Here is a 25,688-nt window from a genome sequence, read left to right as displayed (position 1 = left end):
GCAGGTCGAAACATTTTTCTGTCCTCCACCCCCCAAATGAGGCTGCCTCTGGTCATTAGAGAACCAGCGTTTTAAAAACACAGAAAAACAACCAGCGCTGTGGCCATTAAAGATGCCATCGACTTTTTAATTAAGTCTCATAAAGGGCCTATCAGTGTGAGGGTGGTAATGTACGACGGCATAAAGCCAATCCCATCCCATTTCTGTGTTCTTTGAGGCTTTAACAGATCTGTTCTCATTTCACGCTATTAGAGAAGGTCTGGGACTATAACACTTAACATCTCAGCAGTCTCAGGCCTAATTTCTCATCATGTGCCATAATCCAATTCCACTGTTTCATGCGACCTTTTTTTCTCTTCTCATCGTGGCAAAGAAAGTTTATTTGTGTTGCAGCTTTCAAACACAAAGGCAAAGTAATGTGAGGTATTGTAAGGTGTGAGAAGGCGTTAAGTCGACATTCAAAAGACAAAGAGTGCGAAATCAATCAATTATCAGACATTTCAATAAAAACAGTGGCAAATAAAATAAAAAAAAGCTTTCAGTGTAGCCCTCACATCTTTCAGACGTTTTGTTCCAGATATGTGGTGCATCCAAAACAAAAGCACCACTGTTTTCTTTTTCCAATGTTTTCTTTTTTGTGGTTCCACGCAACAGTAAGCAAACCAGCCCCAGACAACCTGAGTCAAGTTCTAAGCTTGGCTTGGCTTATTCTTTATTTGGTTGTGAAATTTTAGGTTTGAGTCAATCCCTCCAAGGTTTCTAACTTACATGAGTGAGAGGCAAGAAAAGAGATCGGGACAAAAAAATGCATGACCTGGATCGACTACTTCAGACTCCCCGACCACCAAACATCTTCACTTTGAATCCCTCCTTTGATTCCCTCTGTAGAGGAATCGTCCTGAGGGGAGGTGATATTGGAGAGCCTTCACTCACCTAACACATGGGGCAGGTCACAGTGACCTCAAATCTCCACACATTCTGTACAGCACTGGGGCTACCAGGGTGCAATAACAAGACCGACCTCCTTATCTCCGGTTGGCACAAGATGCTGTATCTAATACTACATCCAGAAGATGCTAGAAAGTCACTAACTTTCTACATGGGAAGAGAGTTGTGGAACAGAGCCACCGCAAGGAAATCCAAGTCAGGAACTGGGCTGGAGATTTCCAAGATGTAATTATCTGATATCATGTCAGCCCGGCAGCTTTTACTGTAAACGCTGCACATTCTAACTTTTAACATGATTATAATCCTCACAGTTACCTTCTGTTTTATTTTTTTGCAAGCAACTTGTGTGGGAAATTCAAATGTACTGTTTGTAGATACAGTTTTGCTCATTTGAAAACTTGCTAATGATACAATCCATCTCACTCATATTGATAAATTTGGTCACATGACATTAGCTGTTTCCATTGGAGTTTCAGGTTTGTATCTGGGCATCTTAACAATTGTGATGTTAATACCGATGTATTCACTTAGCAGTGCCGCTCCCAGGTCCAAATTCTCTTCAGTCTGATCGGGTCATGCAGGACGTCCAATAGGCTACCTGAGCGTTTGCAGTATCAGCTCTGATCATGTGGAACGTCATAATCGCAGAGGAAGTCTCTGCATGTTTTGAGGCGAGAGGCAGAATGAGAACTGTGAACGTCAGAGCTCACTAGGTAGCCTTACTGTCTGTCGCCCATTTGGCAAAAAAAAAAAGTTGTTGGTGCACAAGTTGGTGCTGAGAAACCAAGGTGAGTAGCTAGCGAGGAAAGCTAGCATGCCAAAGAGACGCAGATATTTTCCTTTGGAGTTGGCCAACAAAACATGGGCTGAAATCCAAACAAACATTTGACAGATGGCAAAAAAGGATACTCCAACAGGATGCCCATGTAACTCTGTGTCTAAGTAATCTAAGTAGCATTGTGGTTTCTTCACATCTTAACTGGAACCTTAAACGCAGTATCATGCACCAACACAGTCAGGTTGTTTGGTCTACTTCGCTCAGAGGAAATGAGTAAAGAGACGTTCTTCACACATAAAGGGTTGCACACTGTTGGATGCTGGACATAATCCGCAATGGTATAAAATCTAAATCTTGGTCATGACTTTTGACTTTTCAACTCATTAAAACTGGGGTTTTCTTTGTAGAGTACGGCATGTAAATAGATTTACAGAGCTTTGAAGAGCTCTTCAGCCTGGGCACGGAGCTGCTTTTCTACCTGAACACATTGTGCTGCTCCACTAATCAAAGACCTTGAGTCGGGTCCAGGACATTATCTTCAACCAACTGCATGAAGGCAGAAGAAAGAAGGTAATGGGGTTAGCAATATAAATCAGAGCACAAGAAACTCTATTATTGGTAAAGTAATGGGGACCGACGTTGTTTGTAAGCTTCAGCTGTTTGCTTAATTGCAGATCTACGAGCAACACTGGCTCTCATTTACATATGTAAATTCTAAGCAGGCCAACAGAGCTGTTCTTGGCAATGCTTCTGTTTGCCTGCAAGAAGAAAAAGGGGGCTGTGCAGCGAGAGAAAGAGGGAGAGAGATAAACAAACAGATGGAAACTAAAATAGAAAACGGAGATGGAAGGGATCGTTTAAGAAGTGATGAGCAGAAAGCGAGGAGAGCTCTGGGGTGAGGTGACGGTCTAGCAGAGGTGGTGGGTGGATGGATGACGAGAAAGTCTTTGTCAACGTGACAAACTCAAAACTTCACCTGAACGCAATGCAAGCGTCTCATCTTTCCCCCCACATGTGGCAGCAGTCAGGACAAGTGAATAAAAGGACATGTTGCTCTTTGCTGTAGGTTAAACCTGAGAGCGGCCCCACAGGTTGTCTGACAGTTGCCAGTGTCCTTAGGGCAAACTCCCCGCTAAGTTCAAGGACTCTCAGACTCACACTGATGTACACAGATGTGCACAGATGTTGCTGTGCCTGACTGTGATCTGCTAGCATCAGTGGCACTGTGTGTTACTAATTCATTTAGACAACTGGGGACAGTAGGAGCAGGTCCCCAGTGCTTTACCCATTTCCAGACAGCATGCCATCAGCTAATATAGCCGGGACAAGTGTGTGTATGTGAACAGAGGAGAGAAAGTAGGGCCAGGTAATAGTACAACTGAGGAAGAAGGCACTTGTCTCACAGTCCATAAATGAGAGAGTCGAGATTTTTGCAGCCAGACACACTTTGATCCTCATTGTTCCACTGAGATGTCGGTAAACAATGAGAGCAGGCCAACGTGGGAACATGCAAAAAGAAAGGAGTTCAAAGTTGAAATTCACCCATCTGAAAGAGGAAAAACAAGCTTTGTTCAAAGGAATATTTGGCAACATTGTCACAGAAATAAATACTTTACTTTTTTTTTTTCCTCTATCCATGATTATGAGTCGCAATCTCTATGCCTGATTATATCAATCAGCAAGAGATGATAAAACATAAAAGTGATTCAACCTATTCCCAGTTCATGAATATACATTAACTCTTCCAATCATCCAGTGTCTGTTTAGTGGGGGGAAACTCTGGCGTGCAGGAATTCATGCATTTTACATTTACTGTACAGTATGACCGAAATATTATTAAAGAAGAACTGGGTACATTACTGGAGCACTGACCACCTACTGTACCTACAGTACTGCCCATAACATCTGACTAAGAAGTGAAAGAAAGAGACAAAATAAAATGAATAAAATTCTTGCATGTTTTCATTTTAATTGCAAGGCTGAGCATTTAAATTAAGTTAACACGATTGGCTAAAACCACATTAAGGCCAAAGATAGAAAGCATCGGATGTCTCTCTCAGCGAGGTCTGTAAAATAATCATGGTGTTACTCGAAGCAGCATCCAGATACGAGGCAGACTGGAGGAATGAAAGCCAGTTACTGATATACAATTAATGTAACTTGGCAGCAGAGCAGTCTGGTGTCTCTGGTCAATCTCTCTCACTCTCACTCTCCGCCTCTTTCACACACGTGTGCGTGCACATACACACTGACAAAACGCAGGAGAAATGTCAATAAAATTCATTGCCATGTCTCCGCGTATTCCCTCCTCGCTCTCCTCCTGTTGACAGACTCCTCCTCTCTCCTTCTGCTGATCTTCAGGCTGTCCTAATTCATAGATCCTCCTGAGGAACCATCAAAGTGCAACCTACTGTATTATACTTCTTTCTCCTGCTTTACCCGCTCGTTTTATCCCTTTGTGTGCACACGTGCACTCGTGATGCACAGTTACACATTTGGTGCACCAAATACCCATTATGGATGAGGTTGAGTAACAGTCCAGAAATTAATCCTGCTCCCAGATGGCCAAGCTTATATTGTGTATCTGTGAATGTGTGTCTTTCAATATTCTTTTTTTAAACATCTCACGGCCTCTTATCCTCAATCTAAATCTGGACGTCTGTGTGGGAAAATTAGCCGTGAGTTGGTTACACATGGGTATGATGTGTTTAAAGCTGAAAGGAAGGAGTTTTGCTGCATGTAAATTAAAGGGGAACTCCGTTTTTACACAGTAAAGTCTGTTCAGTGTCGGGGAGTACTACTACTACTACTACATATGTGAAAAAGAGTTGTAGAAGTGCAGCGTTAAACCTGTGGTGTATTCTTTTAAGGCTAAAACTGAAGCACAAGTTCACCTCGATGTTTTCAGACTGAAGCGTAAAACTATCAGATTCAGCACCGCGGACAGCTCCGGTCTGGAATTTGTCACGGCGGGATTATTTATTTTTTTTTTTTATCGGGTCACATTTAGGCTACAATGAGCATGTTAGGCTTCTACAGACAAATGTGGGTCTTTGAACGCCTACAAAAACACATTCCCTCTCCGAATCAATAATCCAATATGCTCAGTCAGAGATAACAGATGATCAGAAGATAGGTACTATGTGGTGCCAAGAGGCGCCTCCATCACGCCTGGCTCACACATTTCAAGCGAAGAGAGGACCCGCCAAAAAGCATCTCGAGGGACTGCCAATCACCTCCAGTAATGATAATACCAGAGACAAATGAAGGCAATAACTAGCAATGGGATTAGACCTCTTATAAAAGTGTGAAAGAGGGAGATTTGGGACATTTGTCTCCTCCACAGTGCAAATATGGCAGTGCAGTGCAGTGCAGTGACAGTACTGTGAGGCAGTTTTTAATGGGCCGGATTTAGCTGACATTATCATCATGAATTTTTGGTGTATTGGCCTATTAAACATGTATTTAGCAAACTAAAAGCAGGCTGAAAATTGAAAATCCTCGGTTTTCGAGCCATAGATTAGGTCTGTCTCTTGTTCAAGCTTTTGACTCACAATAAAATCTGGATCATATTAATAATGCAGTTACTGCCTGTGCTATCTATACTGTCCATTAAATGACTCAACAAGAAAGAAATTAAATTCTTATCCCCTATCAATCATAAATATCCAGCTGTAAATTGCTATTTAACTTAACTGCTCATATTTTTTATGGTTCCCAGAGAAATGTCTCACATAATACAGAACATCACTTTACATTCAAACCTTTTATCCATACAGTCTGTATGAGCCTCCAGTGCTTGTGTAGTTGCCATTGTTGGCAACATCAGCTTATTGTCTCTCAGTAGAACCTGTTCACATTACATATCTGTCACGTCTGAAAAGCTCTCGGGTTTTTGAAGCAAACTTTCCGCCTATTTACCTGCAGGAGAATCTACATCTACGTTTTTCAATCTGTCTTTCACGCAAAATTTTAATTTTCCTTATGTAGCTACGAATCTGGTTTATAAAGTATTATTGTACTAAAATACAATGAAATAATAAGGAATGAAGAGTTTATGAATAGATTTTATAAATACATGTATGAGGACTCCATTTTAATACAAACCTTCTAGTCCTTCTGCGTGAGTGACTTTGAGTCATTGTGGAAGGAAACAGTTTGTTTTTGCAGGTTAATGCATTTCATAAACTAACATATCAAGACCTGGGTCATCAAACAGAACCCAACTGCACATCTATTAAGGCTAATCATCGTGAATAGATGGACACTGGGGTCCATGGAGAGCTGAGATTAAACCCAGCAGGCAGCAGAGGCAGACAACACGTGGCACTGGAGCTAATAAGCAGACAAAAACAAATCAGAGGCAATATTATTTTTCTACTGATCACTCATTCGTGTCTTTACATGACCGCCGACATTTTTGGATGATGAATTTACATTAGCACACACAAGTTGTTTATATCACTGGCAACAGTGACAAAGTACGCTATGTCTTGACTTCAAAAATAGAAGTTAAGCACTTACTGTCAATTCCTTTTTTTAATTTATACTTGTGATGTGGAAGCAAGTTTGCATTTCACGTGTTGTTATGAAAGCAATATATAGGACTTCATTTGCATGTTATTTTTGGGTAAGCCCACCACCAACTGCTGTTTCCTCTAAAACTCATTCAAAGATTACAGCAGATATGGAGCAAGCTTTTAAATTGGATTCCTCTTCTTTTGAAGGGAATAAAAACTCAAGGGATGTTACTTACAGGCAAAGTAGTGGTAAAGACCATAAACAAAAGCAGCTGTCAGAGGAAGACATTCAAGATGAAGACAATATGTGGATTAAAACAAGTTTGACCGCAGTGTAAGCTCAGAAATAATAAACCAGATTTCAAAATTATACATACAGTGTAATGTAGATCTAGGTTTGTTAGTTGTGTTCCAAAATGTCAAAGTACGGTGGGTGAGTAGTGTAACCACAAAGGTTCAGTTGAGTTAAACTCGTGTTCTACTTCGGGCCCTTTAGCATCATATAAATCAGTCCTGTTTGTCTGTTTATGGCAGAACTCGGTGGCAGATTTGTTCCTGAAACACGCAGACAATTTGCATGTTTCAGTCATAAAACAGTGGCCACATTAACATTACATTCCAATTTTAGCCACATATCTAACGTGGTTAGCGAGTGAGACGTCAAACTGCACCCAGCAAATACTCCCGTTACGACGGTCTCTGAAATCATAGATGTACAAGCTGCACTTTGCCCTTTTAGTTTTATTGTTTGTCTGCACTTTAAAAGAACGTTAAATCTGACATGAATCTGATTAAATGTAACAGCATGGGTGTAATTACGTTATGGGACAGACAAAAAAGCTCTCCAGTAGGCTAATGTGCCTTTGGTTGCCGCTCACTCGACTTCAGATGGGAGCCAGTAGGCCTAATTGGCAGCATACAGCCTAATCAGACTTGCTGGATTGTCTTGCTTAACATTTTATCCCCATCCTTGTATCAATTTTCAACTAAATTAGCCTGGTCCACCAGAGATGTTGCAGAATTAGGCAGGAGGGGAGAGGAGGGGGGCTGCTATCATCGCACTTCACTCCACTATCACAGTGTTCACAGCCTGCCACAGTCAGGACTGCACAGTGTCTCATGTCGTTCAGAGGCAAAGCAGTAATGTGCGATGCTGAACCTTTTCCTGCATGTGTCAGACATGCACTGAGGTCCTGCATCATTTCAGTGACAGGTTCAGAGAGGTTACACCGCCCCCTATAGGCCAAGTCCATTGTGATTCACAGTGCCGTCCTGGGCCGGGACCAGAATTTTGGAAATTTATTGCTGCAGGGCCCCTCTCCATATTGTGTTAGCATGTAGAGGTCCTTCCCCAGACTTGGTGCTCTGTAAAGCTCTGTAGTGAAGTAAGCAATAGCTTACTTTAAATAGCTATGTTGGCAAAAACTGGGAAAATAAGGCCCACGGGAGAAGATACCCTGAATTCTCTTTCAAATCATCGTCTACAATGGATTCGAAAAAACGTGGATGACAACAAAGTCAAGAGACACTTTAACAGAGTTAATTTTACAAAAACTGCGTTGACCTCTTCATCAATCATTCATCTCAAAACAAAGTTTAATAAACGTTTCAAATATTTTATCTGCCACAGTTCAAATATTTTGTCTTTAACGGCAAAGGGCTTTGGTGCACATTTCTAAGTTTCCAAAAATGTATCTAAAAATGAGCCCGACTTGTCCACAACCATGATTAAAAGGTAAGAACATGTTTACAGTGTTTACCAGCATTTTTTTAAAACAAAATCTGGAAAACATGCAGCGACAGATCAGAGCCAATGGATGAAAACAGATTCAGAAATAAGCTTCTGGATGGCTTCTGGTGGCCCGAGGCACTACCCATCTGCAGTGACCCAGGTTAAAGTCTGGCTAGGGACTTCGGTCCTCTGCATATTTCTCTCCTCATTTCCTGCCACCTCTCTGCTATTGACTTTTTCATAAAAGGCATAAAATGCCCCAAAATAAAATATGCTTTAAAAAAGGTCCCCACAATCTATTTCAGGATCCAGCCCTGACACATCCATATCATGTCTAAAACCTGTACTGTTGGTCAGAATTCTTTCTCTACATCTTCCTAACTTGCAGCTCTTTTTCCCGACTCACATTTCAATTGTCTCAAAGCATAAAAATCCTTTCCTAATTTGTCTTTTGTTTACATCCTTCTGCCGACTTCCCACACTTCATTTTTTGCTGTCATTGATTTACCATTGAATTGTAGACTGAAGACAGCAGCAGTAGTAGAACAGAGCAGGCAGCAGAGTCAAATCTTTGATCAGCATAGTGTAGTGTACGCAAGTGTAAAAAAAAAAACCTGAGCATCCTGATTGCTGAAGACACTCTGAAGTACAAAGTAACTGCGTAAAAGTAAGAAGTAAAAGGAGTTTAGAGGGTGGAGGCATGAGTGGTGAGAAAGGAGGAGAGGAAAGGAAGAAGAGACTGTGAGCTGTCTGAGCTGTGATGACGAGGAGAAAGGAAAGTTGCCTTGGCTGTGGGCAGATGCTGGTTGCAGTGCCAGCTGGTGGGGGGTGGGCCCACCTGTCTCCGGTTCTCCCTGTCTCCCTCCTCTCTGCAGAGGAGGAAGCGACAGATGGAGTCCGAAGGTTCTGCTCGGGTCCCAGCTCTGCTTCCTCAGGCCAGCTCTCTCCTGCCCAGGCCTGAGGGCACCGTGCCAGGGGAACATGGGGTCCGCGCCCGGCCCCCAGCCCTCCACAGCCACGGGGGTCAACTGCTTACAGAGTGGGGTCGTCCTGCCACCTCCTTCTCCCTCAAACACTCTGCTGCCTCCCTGTGGATGTAAGCAACAACTACATCTTCTTTCTGAAGTCTGAAGCCTGAACGGAGGCATTTCTTTACTCAGACAAAACATGTCCTCTCAAGGTCTCTCAGCAATGCCAGCTTTGAAATTATCAAGACTGGAGGCTCCATGTAAGCTCATTTTTCACAGAGATATAGAGAGGGAGAGCGAGGGAGAGGTGCCAAACTGGATGTGTTGTACATATTGATGTGACAATGTATTATCCCAGAGGAGTGATTTGGATGCAAAGTGATGCATGTGGACTGTGTGAAAGCTCGACTGGAGAGGATTGTGATGCGAGGCGGAGGTCAGAGGGTCAAAGCCCCAAAGAGCTGAAGTCCATCACAGGGTGGCTCGGTGACCTTTATGTCTGTCGTTTTGTGATAAATCAATGCACGAGGTCTCTAAAGACGCACGACGAGCTCATTAGGGACCCTTTAAGGAGTGAGCCACCCACACCAGTTGTTCTGCTATTAACCTCCTGCTATTTGTTTGTAATGATACACACAGTGCTCGTTAAAAGGAGCTCATCGAAATAAAAAAGAAAAAGGAAAAATGCTGTCCTTACATAAGCTCTTTCAGACCTCATATCTGTTCTCTATTATCTCTCTGTAGATTACAAAATTCTTCCCTGCTTGGGTTTTACCAGAATCAGCCTTGATATTTGTGGGTGTCTGTGTTCATTAGCGGTGGAGCTGAATTATGACTAAGGTCCTCTCTCCAAAAGCAGCAGCATAACTGGGCTGTTTCTCCTCCCAGCAGCCCACGCTGCTCCCAGAGGTACCTTTAGAGCACATTAATGGATTCTCTGCTATTCAGGAAGAAAAGTTATGGTTGTAGCGAAAGCTTCCTCTCAGCGATAAAGAAATCGGACCAAATCCCAAGGTACTTATCGATATTTAAATAACAGACTTCTCAGATCTGGTGTTATACTGTAAAAGGAGTGACAGTGGCTTCCTCCAGGCTGCAGCTCCAAATCGTGACAGAGTGGACTGTTCAAAGACGACCCAGAGCCCAAAGGGAGAACCAAATTCTTTGACAGCTCTCTGATGAACTGCAGGGTATCATGGGAGGTCGGTCTTTACTCAAAAGAGGGAATAGACTTAGAGGTTCCTTGCATTGGCTTTTAGGTTTCCTTTAAAGAATTACGGTATGGTGATACATTGATTTAATGGAAATTATCTGGAGATTTTCCCACCGCATGAAAATTTTAATGAGTTTTCCACTGGCCCAAAGAACTCAGCTGTGAAAAATATAAAGACTGAGGGACGTGTAAAGGCAGTCAGTCAGACAGTTTTGGTATTATCTGGACCGACAAAGCTTCTCAATTATCACCGAACATGAAATGAATCTAAAGAGACCAATTTTGGCCAAATAATCAAGCCATTATCATTCATGACTCAATCACAGAGGAAATTACCAAGTCTCTGCTTGTGCCCAGCAGCAGAGGAGAAAAAAAGAACAGACATGTGAGGAAACAAAAGGATGATGATGGAGCTCGAACCAGTTTGTGGCTCCGGTGGGACCGGTGTTCATGTGCGTCACTGGGGTTTGGCGAGATATGGGAGCTCTGCCATACCTGAGCCTGATTGAGTGCAAATTAAATCTTGTTTCATCATTTGAATTGAAGGCAAAGAATGAGCAGAAATGGCCAACAATCTATTTGGAGGCAATATCTGTAAAGAGAATCACATCAGGAGAGTATTCAGGCACCATGTTCCCTCTGAGCATTTGCTGTGTTACGTCTAATATTTTATAACAATGACAAAAAAGTAGCATGCTGTCATTTGTCTGTTCTTGTTCCACTTTGTCTCCAAAAGCAGATTTGAATGTCTTGGTAATGGATGATTGTAGTTGTGAGCTGATGTCCACATGTGTTCACATGGGTGAACACAGGTGAAGGACATTGAGGTGATGGTGGTCAGGGCATGGAGGATGTCTCTGCATCAGAACTTTGTCTTTTATCAGTTTTCAGGATACAAAGCATTCAGTGTCTTTCCCAAAAGTGTTAAGACACTGACATTTTTGGGAAAATGCTTATTCGTTTTCTTACCAAGAGTTAACTGAGAAGACCATTACCACTGTTAGGCTGTCTCTGTTTGTTAAAAAATATATGTGCAGGAATATTTCTTTGCCCGAAGCAGCGAATTCTTGAAGGCTTGTCGTCACTGTGGGGTTGTCAGGCAAACAGAGGAGAGTTCAGCAGCTGCTCCCAGAAACCATGTCTGGCAGATAACCCCTGGGCATAAAACCTGTAAAACAACAACGTCTTCTTTTTACACGTTGGTTTTAATTAGTCAGCTTTAGAGGTGACACAAAGGCTTATCTTTGTCATAAGCTAAACTAACTGTCTGTCGGCTCCAACTAGATACTGGGGGTACAGATGGGAGAGTAGTAGGTCTATGTGTCTTCTCATCCAACGCTAGCACAGAAAGAGAATAAGATAATTTCCAAAAATGTCAAACTATTGTTTTAAGGGCACTTCATCCTGACTAAAACAGGTATTGTTAAGTGCACATCAGTGTTGAGAAGGTAGGCTCAGTGCACAATAAAAGACGTTTAATGCAGAAGAATAGGCCTATTCACATACCTGGCTGAAATGCTGACTGTTCTAATCCATTAAAAGTCCACATTATTAGTGTCCGGCTATTTTTCCCACCGTCACTCAGCACGAACATGAAATCTGTTAGTGATGGCAGTGTCGCTCCATCTCGCTTTCCTGCCAAGTCACCAAACATGTCTTTGCACATGATGCTCACTGGTTTGAGTCTGAATGTGACAGGATGATATTTCAGTGACAGCTTCCAAATTAATTTTTGCTCTCCTACAGACCAAGGCTATTAACTGAAGTGGTTCTCGTTCAGGCTGAGAGACGGTTCTGGAGGCCTGTGGGACAGGCCGGTCCGGTCCGGAGAGGTTGTTATAATGTTACGCTGTTCGGGTAGTTTGTGGCGGGGTTGCTGGCGTGTGGATATGCTTTTTGGATAGCGTGCGGATGGAGTCTGGTTGCTGGTGTCAGCGTGGCTCTGATCAGCTGTTGGCAGCGCGGATGAGCGGGCGGTCTCTCCCCGCGGCGGCACCCCGGGTCGAAAGCCGGTTTGAAGTTTAATGATGCCAGCTGCCAGCTCCACCAGGCTGTGAGCGCTAACGAGCTGGCACTGGCGGCGGACTGGGCCGCGGCGTCAGCACCTGGAAATGTAGCACACGTTTCAGATGGGCGGGGCTCCGCCGGGGCTGTTGAGGGGCCTGCTGGAGACCCAGGACGGCACCGAGAGGCCCGCATCTCTTTGAAGAGCGCCCCAATTTCCATATTTCATTACACACTGCTGACTGACAAGGCCCAGCCAGATGTTCTATTTTCAGCTATTTAAATTTTGACCTGCTTTCCTACCATGGATGCAAAAAGAAAAAAAAAAACAGATTTCATCAAAACACAGATGCCAAGCATGATGGGGAACTTGGATCGGATGTGTCTGCTGGTTTTTGTTAACATGTTTTTCCATCCTCATAAAGTGCTGAGAGAGTAATCACACATGTGAATGTTGCTCTTTAACATTTATTCTAATATACACATCCTTTTTCATTACAGGTTGGCTGACAGCCTATCCAATGGGATTCACTGTCCTGCTCAAGGACACTTTAACAAGTCACACTGGTTGTTTCAGGTATCAGACCTGAGACCTTGTATTTATGAGACAGTCTCTAACCATCCAGCCAGCCTCAGCGCTGAATTGGCTCCCAAAGTGAGTGATGCATGCTCTGAAACACTACATAAAGCATTTCTCTCGCAGCCCCTGCTCTGTCCCTGAGATATCGAGGATGATTAATTCCTGTGGTATTCCTGTTGAAACGGCTGTTAAATTGTTGCGTCCTCACTCAATCCCTCATGCAAAAATACATCGACAACCCTGACCTTTTTGTGCGACTGCTGCAAATGGCACTCTGTCATCGTGAGTGACCAAGCTCAAGGATCAATGAGGTTTTGTTGGAATAAAACTTCCACGACAAACTCCCTGTCTGCTGGCTGATGTGTGTGTGTCCGGGTTTGGGGCTTCATGACAGTAAAAACTCTTGAAAGAGGAAGAATGAGGTAGAACAAAGGAAGAATAACAAAGGACAAAGGTGGGGTTAAACACAGCAAGAACTAGAGGAGAGCAACTCTGAGTCGAACACCAAATGGCAAAAAAAAAAAGAGAAGCACTCTCTGTGAGAATCAGAGGGAGAAAAGCTTTCACTCATTACTCAACACAGCTCACAGCAGGGGAGGGAAAGCAGTTTATTCCTCCAGTAATGCATCTGTGACTGTGTATGTCTGTGTATGTGTCTGGCTGAGTGAAAATAGAGAGGTAATTGAGAGGTAACTAAGGCATTACAGAGGCAATATTGACACAGATAAAAGTGGATGAAAGATGTCACTGTGTGTTTTTTTTTTTTCCTTTTCGCTTCTTCTCACCATGAGGCTGTTCAAAATAGCTGTAGAATAAAAACCTAAACAGGGTGTTTTTAATGTGCTGCCATTGAAAACATGTTGAACTCTTCTATTCCCTGCTGACAGAAAATATGTTAAAGAGTGTTTATCATCTGCAAATCAGAAGTTTATAGAAAAATAAAGAGTTAGAAAGAGAAGGTGACATAATGGTTTAGCCTTAAGTGATAAGAGGAGCTGTAGTAAAGGAAACAGTGGGAGATAACACTGACTAATGGTGAGCAGTTTAGTTGCAGTTTAGTAGTGTTTTGTGTACATCTAGAGGTGTAAACAGAACGTTTTTTAAATATACAATTTCATTTCTTCAGCTGTGGCAAGAACATCGATTTCTGTTTATGTTTGTTTAAAAACTCCAAAGAAAAAAGTCTCTCTTTGTGTAAATGAGGGACGCAGTTAAATGCTGAAAAAGTTTTGGGACCCAGTCAAAAACAAAAAACACTCAAACTAAAATTAAAATAAAGTCATTAATAAGATTTTAATTGAAATAGTTTGTTATTAGTATTTGAATTGGTTAATCCTAGTGCCTTTGATCCAATATATTAACTATATTTATGCACGATCCTTATGGCTGATCTCAGTAATAAAAGCAAAATACTCAAAGTAAAAATACTTGCAAAGTCGTGCTGCTGCTGATGGACTTAGTCATTGTTGCATGAGTTTTGTGTCCATTTCATGTTGATCACTGTGAAAAAAATATGGCTTTTTTCAAGTGAACAATATAACTTAGCAATCAAGACATCTGCGCGTGCATGTGGGAGTAAGATGAGGCAGGTGTACCGAGTTTGTTAATCATTCCTTCTCACACAGATACAATGAGGATGCAGGAGTCTCTGCACTCCCCCTGTTTCTGGACTACCTGACCTTTGGCATGACCTTTAGAAGACAATTTGAAGCGGCAGCACTCGCCTTGTGCCTCGGCCCACATTATTTTCCCTCATTATTTTTTCAATGTTACCTTTGCAGTGTGGCAGAAAAGGGCTGGATTCAACAGAGGAGTCAGAGGTCAGGAGGAGGAGGGTAAAGATGCAGGTCAGAGTGGCTCTACAGTTGCGTTCAGCCAGTGTCCTCAGAGAATTCACTGCCATGAAGCCATTTGAACTCTGGACCCTGCAGCTGTCTGTCAAAAGCTGACCCTCAGTGTTGACTGTTTTCTAGTTTGACGATTAGGAACCAGTAATGATGAACCGGACAGTGGCTACAGAGCTTTAATGTCAAGCAACAAAACACTGGACGTGTAAAGAAAATCAATTTTATCTGTATTGTGTTATTGCGATTTCCCTGAGTCAACAACAGAAAAATGGAAAACCAAACAAAGGTGCTCTTCAACATAAGTGTTAAACCACTGAATAACTGTTGGACAGATTGTTTGCCATGAAATATTGTAAAGACAACAGTGTTTCTCTGAGGATGAATCTAAGGGTTTTAAACAACCAGGAAAACTAAAAAAATATTTATAAATTTATTTATTCTTGTAGCAAAATTGACTTACAAAACCACTGATGTAAAAAATGTAAACATTTTTAAGGTTCAGAAAGTGTATAAATGTCCTGAAACTACCAGAAGTATTTTCAGTCTTGGCCTTCTGAATCGTACAAACTCTGAATGTCAAATTTTGGTTTTCATGTTCTTCCAAAGCAGAAGCTCATTTTCACATTTTAGCTGTTCATTCACATCAAGTACACCAGTTGCTACTGTTCTAATACAATAACACACTCGACTGATCACTTTCGACATTTCAAGATTCATTTTTCTTGACTGAAATAATTTGTTCCACACAAAGACAGAAGGCTAATAACACCTAACCCCACAGTGGCAGCATGAAAGTAGGCAGGAAAGGAGTCTGTTTTTAGTTTGTTGTTTTCATTTTTCATCCCAGAGTGATTCATTAATTCATCTTGTTTCTGTTTTTACCCCCCAACCATTCAGCCTGTTTGCTGTCCAACCACACAGTGTGTCACTCACTTTCATGTTGGTTCCACTAAGATGAAAATCACAGGTTACATCAACAAATAAATGAGCTCAGAAAATTAAAGGCATTTTTTCTGTTATTCCTATTTTCAATAACTTATTTGAACTGATAACAGTAGTTACTTTGGGAGGAAAAAGCCTGAATGCTCAGTCAACAAGGTGAACATGCTGAAGCACTTGAAATGCTCCAGAATGGAGAAGTTACAAGCTGTGCCAGAAGTTAATTTTCATTTCCCCAGGTGAAAAGAAAAAAGAGACAGATACGTGTGTGGAGTGTTCCTGCCACGGAGAGGCTGGGTGAAGATTTAGACATGGGCGTCTATTCAAATATGAAGGTCTCCTTGACATTTTCTGCAATGCGTTGGCTGCTCATCCTTGTCGCATTTCTCCAAGCTGCAGATGGAAAAGCGTGACCTGCTGACATTTACAAACTCATCTGGCTGAGAGCGATGGCATTCTATAAGGAGAAACACCTCCGAACGTCCCACCACCGAGGCCTGGTTCCAGCGCTGCACGCTACACATAAACATGTTATTTCTTTAAACATCCATCAGTCAGCCTTTTCAGGAAGAGAGACACTCTTCCCTTTAAAGTCTATGACTGCTGCATCTTCTGTAAGTTTAGAGAACTGCGAAGCCAGTGAGACTAAATACCTGAGAGGTTTTCTCACTGCATCTTCTGGACTGCCACAGCTGCCACCAGAGGGAGCCCACTGTTAGAATGTGACCAGGTTAAAGTCTGGCCTCAGTCATACCGATGAGGCTCTGGATAGCAGCCAAGAATAGTCTGGCACATTGTTTACTAGCAGCTGGGTTAAGGCAGGATGAAGGTGAAATGAGGTGAAAGCAAAGCCCAGATAGTGACAGCAGTGCAGGACTTAACTGTATACACAGTGTGGAAAGTGGTCCAAGTGATAATGCAAGTGAGTATGTGTGATATGCCTTTGAAAGTGATCGAGGACAGAGAGAACAGAGTGCCCACAAGTAAAACATGAATAAATGAAACAGGTTCTTTTCTCTGTATGGAGGAGAAAAGACTCCTTTACTTTATTGAGAGCCACTGAAAATGAGAAAAATCAGACGAGATTTCAAAAAAAGCCAATGGGACGCAATGAGGAACTTAAATATGAATCATTGTGCGGGTTTAGCCTCTGCATCCCATAAGTTCACACGGGGCTGTGCGGATCAGCTCATCTTTGTGCTTTTGGTCCAGCAGATGTGATCTTTAGAAATCGGGGCGATCCTTCTTCAGCTTGCTGTAGTCCATGTTGACCGTGAAAAACTGAGAATACAAACAAATTTTAGCTCGAGGACAAACACAGACATTTCCCAAAAGAATGTCTTAGCAGTAAACTTCGGGTGACTTGGCACAGCCATAGACTTCACTTCACAGAATCACTCAATCTCAAACAATGATTCATAAAAATCTTCTTGTAATAAAGTTAAATACTTGTCTCTGAATACACAGGCAATTCATTTGCACTGTTGTTATCTTCTGGAAAGTCCTACCATTACTTCTGACTGTGTGTGACCAGTTAATGATTTTATGAGATTTGTTACTACAAGGCAGCGATAACCAGATTATGTCCTTTGATTAATCCAACTGAAGGAATAATCCAAGGCTCAGCAACAAAACTGGCAAAGGTCCATACTATAATCCCCGAGTATAAGCACCTACACTCTTTCAGTGACAGTTCAGAAAACAGCCCAATCGAGGCTGTGACACGACATGATTTACTGAGAGACACACACCTTGTACTGATAATTTGGGCCCAGCTTGTTCCAGGGCTCTGGGTTGTTCTTGCGATCCCAGCTGCAGAGGGAAAAACAGTCATATATTATAAAAGATGCTGTAGAGGCAGAAACAATCATAGGGAAATTATGTATATCACAATAAATGAACTCAAACACTGTCACCTTCGAATCTCACAGTCAAAAGGAAAAATAGATATGGTTAAAAAAAAAAGATACAACAAAGTCATGTGCATCATGACTGGGTTCGTTACCAGACATCTGGGTTTTTCAAGGCCAGACGAGCGAGGTACATCATGGACATGGTTACCCCTCCACCGATGAAGATGAAGAGGGGGATGAGCTGTAAGCGACAGACAGGAAGGTAAGAAACCCTCATCTACTTGAGGGAAAAACCTGGCAGGGCTATTATCAGTGAACACACTGAGACTGCTGCCAGACTGTGTACACTGACAACACAGCCCTGCACAACTAACCAGAGCAAAACTGCTTACAAACAGGCTGTTACCTATATAACTTGGCTGATGTTAAACAGTACATCTATTCACTTTGCTTCAAATCGTGTGCCCCTGCGAACTTCAGCTGTTGCTGTTTACAGTTTTCTTCTTTCACCGCTTCTTGACTAGTTTAACTTACTCAAGTCAGATGACGTACAGACGTAACACGCATTGGTTAGAAAATGTGAGTCTCTAGTTAAGGGTCAACACAGACGTGCTGCTTGCTAACGTGACCCACACTGCTAGTAGATGCTATTTCCAGCACAGCAGACCGTCTCCCCGACAAAACCATAAACTTCTAATCGTACGTGAGTGAAGCCGTCACCTGATCTTACCCCACAAAGCATCAATTACCAAAAGTCTTGGCACACATGGCATTGGGAACTGTGTATTAATCAATAATCGTTACGGATTAAAACAAACAACGAAGCATCTTTGTATATTTAACATATCTTCTCAAAGTCAGCGCGGTCAACGTCAGGGAACTAGCCTGTGAAGCTAGCAACGCTAACTAGGTTAGCTAAGCTAAGTTAGCCACTAAAAAACAGATGATCCAAGATCGGAAAAGCCCTCAAAAATGTTTTTTATTGAATATAACTAGACTGTACTTACAGCTGGGTGGCTCCTAAGCTGTTTGCGGACTGTGGCGAGCATTGCGACTTTTGAGAAGGCTGCTTTAGCGCAGTTTGTACAGAAATAAACGGATTACGACGAGTCTTGCCAAAACGGTGCGCAATTTAATCGGGGCGGAAGAAAGGCCGAGGAAACACAAGTAGGATGCTGCGCATAGTGCCTGAGCAAAACACACGTTTTTACTTAATATGTGCAGCATGTAAAGCTGCACATATTAACTTATATCACACTGCGTGCGATAAAAGCAGAATTATTTCTCAGGGTTTCGTCAATATGCGGCTGTTTCGCTTCAGCCTTTATTTCCATATAGTGTTTTATTCTGGCAAAATCAAAAGTGGTTGAAATGTCGCCATAGTCGCCAGTTTTCAACCAAAAAACAAAACCAACCCATAAACCCATATTAAACATCTCACTCTTATATTCTCATTAACGACTGTGTGTATGCTATATTATGTAACACGTGTATTTAACCATGTTTCACATTCTGTAGCTGTCTTTGATAATTCAATAAAGTTGCACTATTAACTGTAACTCAGACTGCATAAGATTTTTTTTAGATAGATAAAATACCTGCGTTTAATTAAAAATACATGTAAGCGGTCGATTTGAATAAGTAATGTGAGTGACCTGATGGAGATAAATAGTTTACTGCTCCTGGTGAACTGTCTGAATCTTAATGTGGCAGCAGATGGCGCTGTTTCCCTTCATCAGACAAGAGGAAAACTACATTAATTTTCACGAAATTCAGTCAGGTTTAAGGATGTTATCTTTAGAAGTCCAATGTGCTCGGGTTCTAATTCCTACTATTAAAAGTGTGTTAGCAAAGTGTAGAAATACAGTTAAAAGTAACTATCCTGCATTCAGAGTACAAAAATAGTTGCATTAAATATACTTAAAGTACCAAAAGTAGTCTGTGAAATGAAAAGAAAATCACCATGAAATATCACAATTTCCCTTTTATGGCAAGTTATATTCAACTTGTAGAAAATAAAAGTAAAAACAGGTAAATAGTAAGATTGGACATAACACAACAGGCTACATACAATCGTTTGTATTTTATAAATGGCATGACACTTGGCTAATTGTTTGCCAAGAAATAAACTACATATGTGATAATAACATGTATTCAAGAGACAATCTGTAAACCAAGCCTTATTTGTTGGTAAGTTCTTGAGTTAAATGCTGAAATGTGTTTCTTAGGCTTTGTTTGGTTCAACTTCCATCGAAGGGAGGTGAGCTGGTTTCAGAAACATTAAGGATTTGTCTAAATACAGTATTTACCACAATTTCCTCCACAAAAGTGCAGCAGCTTGTGGTCAAAGAACATTAATGCTTGTCACAGCTCTTTCGAAACTTGATCCCTAGTAAAATGCTTTCTTCAGGACATCAACAGTACTCAACAGAAGCTGCAGTTGAAAACTACGACGACTCTTTTAAATACAGTTAAGTTAAAAAAATCTGACTGTACTTGAACAAATCATAGGCACATACAGTATGCCTGAACAGGATGTCTTATGAAAATAAGATACTGGCTATATAGTGTTTGCATTTGTTCTGCAATGCTTCTGTCTTTCTCTGTGCTTCAGATGTTTTAGTGTGTCGTCTTCTTGGGGCCCTTGCCAAATTTGGCATCCAATCCGAGACCTAAAGTGGGAAAACCAAAGATGTGATTAAGGAGCCAAAGGAAAGCCGGAGCAGTTAAACAAGCATCATTTCATACTCTGGAATTCACCAACAGAATTTCCAATTTAACCAATAAGAACAGTGAAAATATGAACACGCTGGCGTCTTCTCCAAGTATGTCAGAATTAAATTTACTCACTGAGTGACTACTGAGTGCTCTACAACTATACTCTGTGTGAGTAATTTACCAGTCAACCAAATGGCTTGCGTGGGAAGCTTAAGTATTCTGGACCTAATTGTTTGATAGAGCAAACACACACAGTAGCTGTCTCAGGCAACAGCTGCTGATAGTGTCAGCCATGTTTTTGCAAGCATTTGATAGCGTTACGCTCTGTCACTAATTTTACAGTAACACGCTGCATTAATGAGAAAAATGTGGGATCTTTGAGTAAAGGCAGGAGGAAAAGGTGTTAAACCAGAATTCATTCTCACCAAGGAAAACTAGGATGGTGCCAACCCACTGCATCGTACTCATGACGTTGCCAAAGAGAATAACAGAACCAAGGATTGTGAAGAACTTCCTCGTGGTGGTGACGATGGAGCAGGTCAGAGGCCCAAAGTACACCACCGTCATAAAGATGAAGGTCTGGTAAAGGATTAAAAAAAAGAAGACTCAAATATTTAGTACTGCTGCATTTCCTCTCACAATGCTCATCAAGAGTACACTTCCTGTTACTTAATTCAGCTACACACGACCACATCGGTCCTTCCATCCATCCATCCATCCATCCACCCACCTGGCCTAAAGCACTGGTCAGTCCAAACAGAAGGATATTGTAGAAGATGCTGGGGTGGCGTTCAGTAAAACTCAGGAACTCCCACACTTCCCCTGTCCACAACACAGCTGAGAGCAGAGGGGAGGAAAACAGCAACAGAAAAAGAAAATAACATTAATGTCATTTCAAACATAGTTGATGTTAATGTCACATTTTTCTGCCTTAGTTTTCTTGTCCTCAACACTGATGTGATGAGAAGTCCAGATCATAGTGTTTCCATTGTGGGCACATGGCACCACCAAGTGGTTAATACAGTAATAGCAGTCAGATGAAGCTTTGGTGTGGGGGTGTCATGGATTCATAGGAGTGGAGGAATAAGAATACCTTCTGCTGCACTTCAAAGCTATTGAAGGCAGATTTCTAATAAAGGTAGCAGGAGCGTACCTGGGTATGTGAAGGTATTTTAACACAGCCTAGAGCTGAATTTGACAGTAATGAAAAACAAATATTGAATTTTTTATGTAATATAACCTATGAACGTGGGAAGCAGATGTTCAGGAGAGACGGACACCTACTCAGAGATAGCAGGTGCTGCCAATTAGTTTGTTTAAAGAATGATAAAAGTCCCTGTTCTCATATTGGCTTTGACCTTTTGATCTTTATCATGCAGACCATTAGAAAGCCCCTCATTATATTGCATTTGTTTTATGTGCCTTACTCTTCAGCATATTATAGCAACCTCCTCACAGAACCGAGGGCTTTGAGGTGCAGAATTCCTTATCTATAAAGATAACGCTGAAAACTTTGCCTTGACTGAATTAATGAGTTTTTTCCTCCTGAGAGACAATGTTCACCTTTTCCTAAAGAGCCTCTAACACCGCTGTTATTGGTTTTTGTTTGGGTTCTTTACTTATTAGGAGTTCCTTTAGCTACTGCACTATAGTAGTTATTTGTCCTGGGGTCTTTGTGAGAATTTATTGTGACTTTACAAATCAACACAGCTAATAATGACGTAACCTTTTAAGAATACACCACATTACACCAACAGCCACGAACACTACACCAGTGAAATGTGACAACTATCAGCATTGGTTTGCAATATTTTTCAGTTTAAATAAGTTTATAGGTTTCTCAATAAATTGATAAACATTTCTATATTGAAAAAGCAATGTTTTAACCTTTGCTTTTAGCATTGTCTGAGAATTATTCAGAGAGAAATCTTTGTAACAGGACATTCACTGCACCAGTGTTTCAGTTTCATTCTGCTATTCTTTGGCAACACCAAACCAGACCAAGGTGATTTTGCTCATTAAGTTCTCCTCTCTGGCTGCCGGTGTGCCAATCAGTGAAATGACCTGATGTAGTTTTGGTTGGAATAAAACACTCCATGCTCCTGGCACTCAACGCCACTTATTCGATTAAACGAAAGCCTGGCAGACAAACACGGTTGGCTCACCTAGTCCCAGCACCAGAGTGGACCACATGTTGATGTTCAGCATCATGTGGTTGGCGCTCGTCTGGAAGCGAGCCCTCATGTGGTCCTGGGCCACACCAGTCAGACCATCCAATGTCAGAGAGACCAGCTATGACACACACCACAAACACACCATCAAGCCATGAAACAAATGTCATGGAAAAACCACAGTAACCATGGATACAGAAAGGAGATGCAGATAGGTCAGCAACACATGACAATAAATGTGATAGAAGTGAAATGGATGGACTCGGTTATCTCACCAGCAGAATCTCTCCAAAGCCAAAAACATGGTCATCTGCAACAGCTGAGCTCTTGTTGGGTTTGTAGAGGAACAGAGCCACACCGCTCACAATCAGCAGCACGCACAGGTACTTAGCCAGTGGGTACTTCTTCCTCAGTATTGTAACTCCAAGAATCATCACTGGAACAACACAACAGCATGATGAATCACTTTAAGCTCTGCGTGCCAGTGTAACATGTCTGCAGTGTGAGTTAATCTCTCCGTGGATACTATATCAGGCCTTCACCTCTGAGAGTGGAACATATGGATGGTGAAAAATTGTGTGGTGTGTGTGTAGGAACAGATAGCAAGCTGTGAGCTGTGAGACATAACCTTCATGTACAAACATAACATAATGTAACCTTCACACATCTGAAAAGAATTTGTTTACTCTATTACTCTATAGGGGAGAAGCCTGCATCTTTTTCTGTTCCCAACGCTGGCAGCAACAAACACAATATATCACATATTTCACATATCACACACATTTATATATCACAAAGTCAGTAATTCGTTTCGAAGGGCGTTGGAATTTGTACAGCATACGACCCTCTTTACCCCCATTTGCGATGCAGGAAAAATTTCCACCGAAAAAAAAACATTTTATAGGGAAATAAAGGAAGATTTTTATTTCCACAAAGCGAAAACATAACCTCAGACATCAGCAGAAATGATAAAGTGTACAGGTATGTTGAAATTTACCTGGTATGGGCTTGCAGGATTTTCCCAACACCTATCACAAGAAAAAGACAAGCTTCAGGATATAAGAGCACCAAGCAGCACTGATACAAAGTCCCCCAAAAACATGTTAACCAACTAACTTTGTCCCATCTAAAAACGGGCGACTCACCTGTGTGGGATAGTTGACATACTGAAGGGCAGAGTTACTGGACACCATGGCTCCAAGATAAGAGAGGGAACACAGGCCATAGAGCCAGCTCTTGGTGTGATCTGGTTTTGAGCCCTCAAAAAACTGGATCACTGATGATGGAGAGAAAGTTGCTTTTGTTCAGAAATATATGCATGATTTTTTTTTAATCGTCTCCCCTGTAAAGCACATACTCACAGATCTTAGCAAACACAGAATTGATAATGCACTGGATGAAGACCAGTGTCCGGGCGAATATGAACTTCTCTTTCTTGTCTCCTTGACCATAATCACCTCGAGTGCTGGAAAAGTCACAGAAACAACACTGTGTTGAATGCAACAGATCACAGACAATAAATCTGAAAGTGAATAACACTTCACTGGGCTTCCTGGCATGAGCATGGGAGGTGGGGTTAAAGAGGGGAGTGCTTTTACCAGTCTCCAAGCTCTGAAAAAGCCGTTCACAATGGAGAGGCCATAACGCATTAAATTACAACTGACAGCGCGGGGTGGTGGTGGTGACATTTTGTTAAGGGACAGAGAATTTTTAGCTGCTGTCTTGCTTGCTGGTGTCAGTTTACAACTATAATCAAGAACTCACAGTAAACTGTGTCGTTAATATCTGATGACAGCTTGTAACAGAAGTTAATTACTCAGGTTGTGAAAAGGCTGCTTCACCAGAGACAGTTTCGAGTCATCATTTTGAAACCAGATCTTATCCCTGTCCCCTCCAGTGACTTAGGCAACAGCATACCAGATGTGTCACGACTCAGTATGTGATATGCAATAGAGGCTGAGCTCCCCTTACTTCATTTACTCTTTCTAGAAAACCACAAATACCCATTACTACTTGAGTTTGTCACATACATATTCGTTAAAATATGGAAAAGACTGTTTGTTTTTGACATATACGAAGGCGTTATTCCATCTATGAGGGATAATGATATGAAAAATACTTTGAATTAGAAACATACAGGACCGTTATATGGGGCAATACTTGGTATTTTCACATATTAACAGAATGTCACCAAACTCCATTCTAAAATCTAACAATTTAAAGTCGATGTAGCTTTTTGCATCGGTAGGGGCAAATTTGCATGACATGAAACGAAAGGTTTGGACACACTAGCACATTCGGTTCTCTGTGGTGCTTCGTCTGTAGCTATATCAAATGAAAAAATAGTACAAATTATGCAGGATATCATACTTTCGAAGGACGCTTTCAATATGCATGACAACACTAAACTAGCAGATTTCTGAATTGAGGTTGGCAGTGGACAGAAGGACATCCGCATCGGTGGTTAGCATCGGGGTTACTTACATTGTCTCTTGCAATATTCCGTAGTAAAAATAACACACAAAGACTCCGAAGAAGCAAACGATGAACCGTATCCGCATATTGTCCCACAGCGAGGGGGGCTTCCCTGCTCCCTTTCCCGCAGCCATGCTGTCGTCCACCAGCCCGGGTATGGTAACCGACACCGCTCCGCTCCCCGCGCCCCTCACACCAACGTCCCGCTCCACTATAGCCGATGTCACGAGCCCGGAAATAGAGCTCGCGTTTTCACCCGTGGGCTTTACAGGAGACGAAGGTTTCGCTGATAAATATCACCAAACCCTGCTGTGCACAGAGAGTGTTATTTCCCCGGGCTTGCTAACGGTATCTTGAATTGTTTGGAGATATCAAGTCATTATCGTTAATTTTGTGTCATCCCGGTTTATCTCCTGCCTCCGACGCTCCAACTATCTGCTGCGGGACAGCTGTGATATCAACAGCATCCCATCCCCACCTGCACAGGTGAATCTGTCAGATGAGTTTAGTTCGTGTTTTCATTCAGAAATCAAACCTATATTTAGAGAGGGAAGAAAAAAAAAAACAAGTCGCGTCAGGATTATTAGTTTTGTGAGAGGACCCCAGTGGTGTCAGAAGACAAGCCTGAACCGGTAAATGTATTTTTCACTGACTGAATCATGAACATAGAAGCATGATGGTTTGTTTACGGAAACCATATCAAACCAGCGTCAAAACCAAGCTACAGGAAATGCGAATCGTTTTAAATTAAAGCTGACCTTTTCGGCTGTGTTTTTGTGATAAAGCAGCTGTAAAGACTGCTATTAAAAAATGGGAGGTCCTCCTTTGAAAATGTCGCGTTTCTTTATGTCGTCCTAGGATGTGGATTAAATTCATTGGTCCATGTAAGGCAGTAGAGAGCCGCTCCGGGCCAATCAGAAAGCAGATTTGGGTCTCGTGGAG

General features: G+C 41.8%; 2 protein-coding genes across 2 annotated transcripts; both read right to left on the bottom strand.

The window, feature by feature from the left end:
- Positions 1-16,545: 16,545 nt before the first annotated feature.
- ndufa4a (NDUFA4 mitochondrial complex associated a) lies at positions 16,546-18,547 on the bottom strand. Its single transcript, XM_041063101.1, has 4 exons — positions 18,390-18,547; positions 17,535-17,623; positions 17,281-17,341; positions 16,546-16,810 (listed from the first exon to the last, which is right to left on the bottom strand). The coding sequence occupies exons 1-4, from the start codon at positions 18,429-18,431 to the stop codon at positions 16,754-16,756; spliced, it is 249 nt and encodes an 82-aa protein (XP_040919035.1). The 5' UTR covers positions 18,432-18,547; the 3' UTR covers positions 16,546-16,753.
- An 804-nt stretch (positions 18,548-19,351) lies between these two features.
- slc35b1 (solute carrier family 35 member B1) lies at positions 19,352-25,286 on the bottom strand. Its single transcript, XM_041063099.1, has 9 exons — positions 24,756-25,286; positions 23,633-23,736; positions 23,417-23,547; positions 23,269-23,299; positions 22,547-22,707; positions 22,266-22,392; positions 20,831-20,937; positions 20,526-20,679; positions 19,352-20,054 (listed from the first exon to the last, which is right to left on the bottom strand). Exons 1-9 carry the CDS (start codon positions 24,878-24,880, stop codon positions 20,002-20,004), a joined length of 993 nt encoding a protein of 330 aa, XP_040919033.1. The 5' UTR covers positions 24,881-25,286; the 3' UTR covers positions 19,352-20,001.
- Positions 25,287-25,688: the final 402 nt, after the last annotated feature.

Source organism: Toxotes jaculatrix, chromosome 18, assembly GCF_017976425.1.
Source record: "Toxotes jaculatrix isolate fToxJac2 chromosome 18, fToxJac2.pri, whole genome shotgun sequence".
Lineage (NCBI taxonomy): Eukaryota > Metazoa > Chordata > Actinopteri > Toxotidae > Toxotes > Toxotes jaculatrix.
Note: the sequence above shows the minus strand (reverse complement) of the source record. Positions and strands in the feature narration are given on the sequence as shown.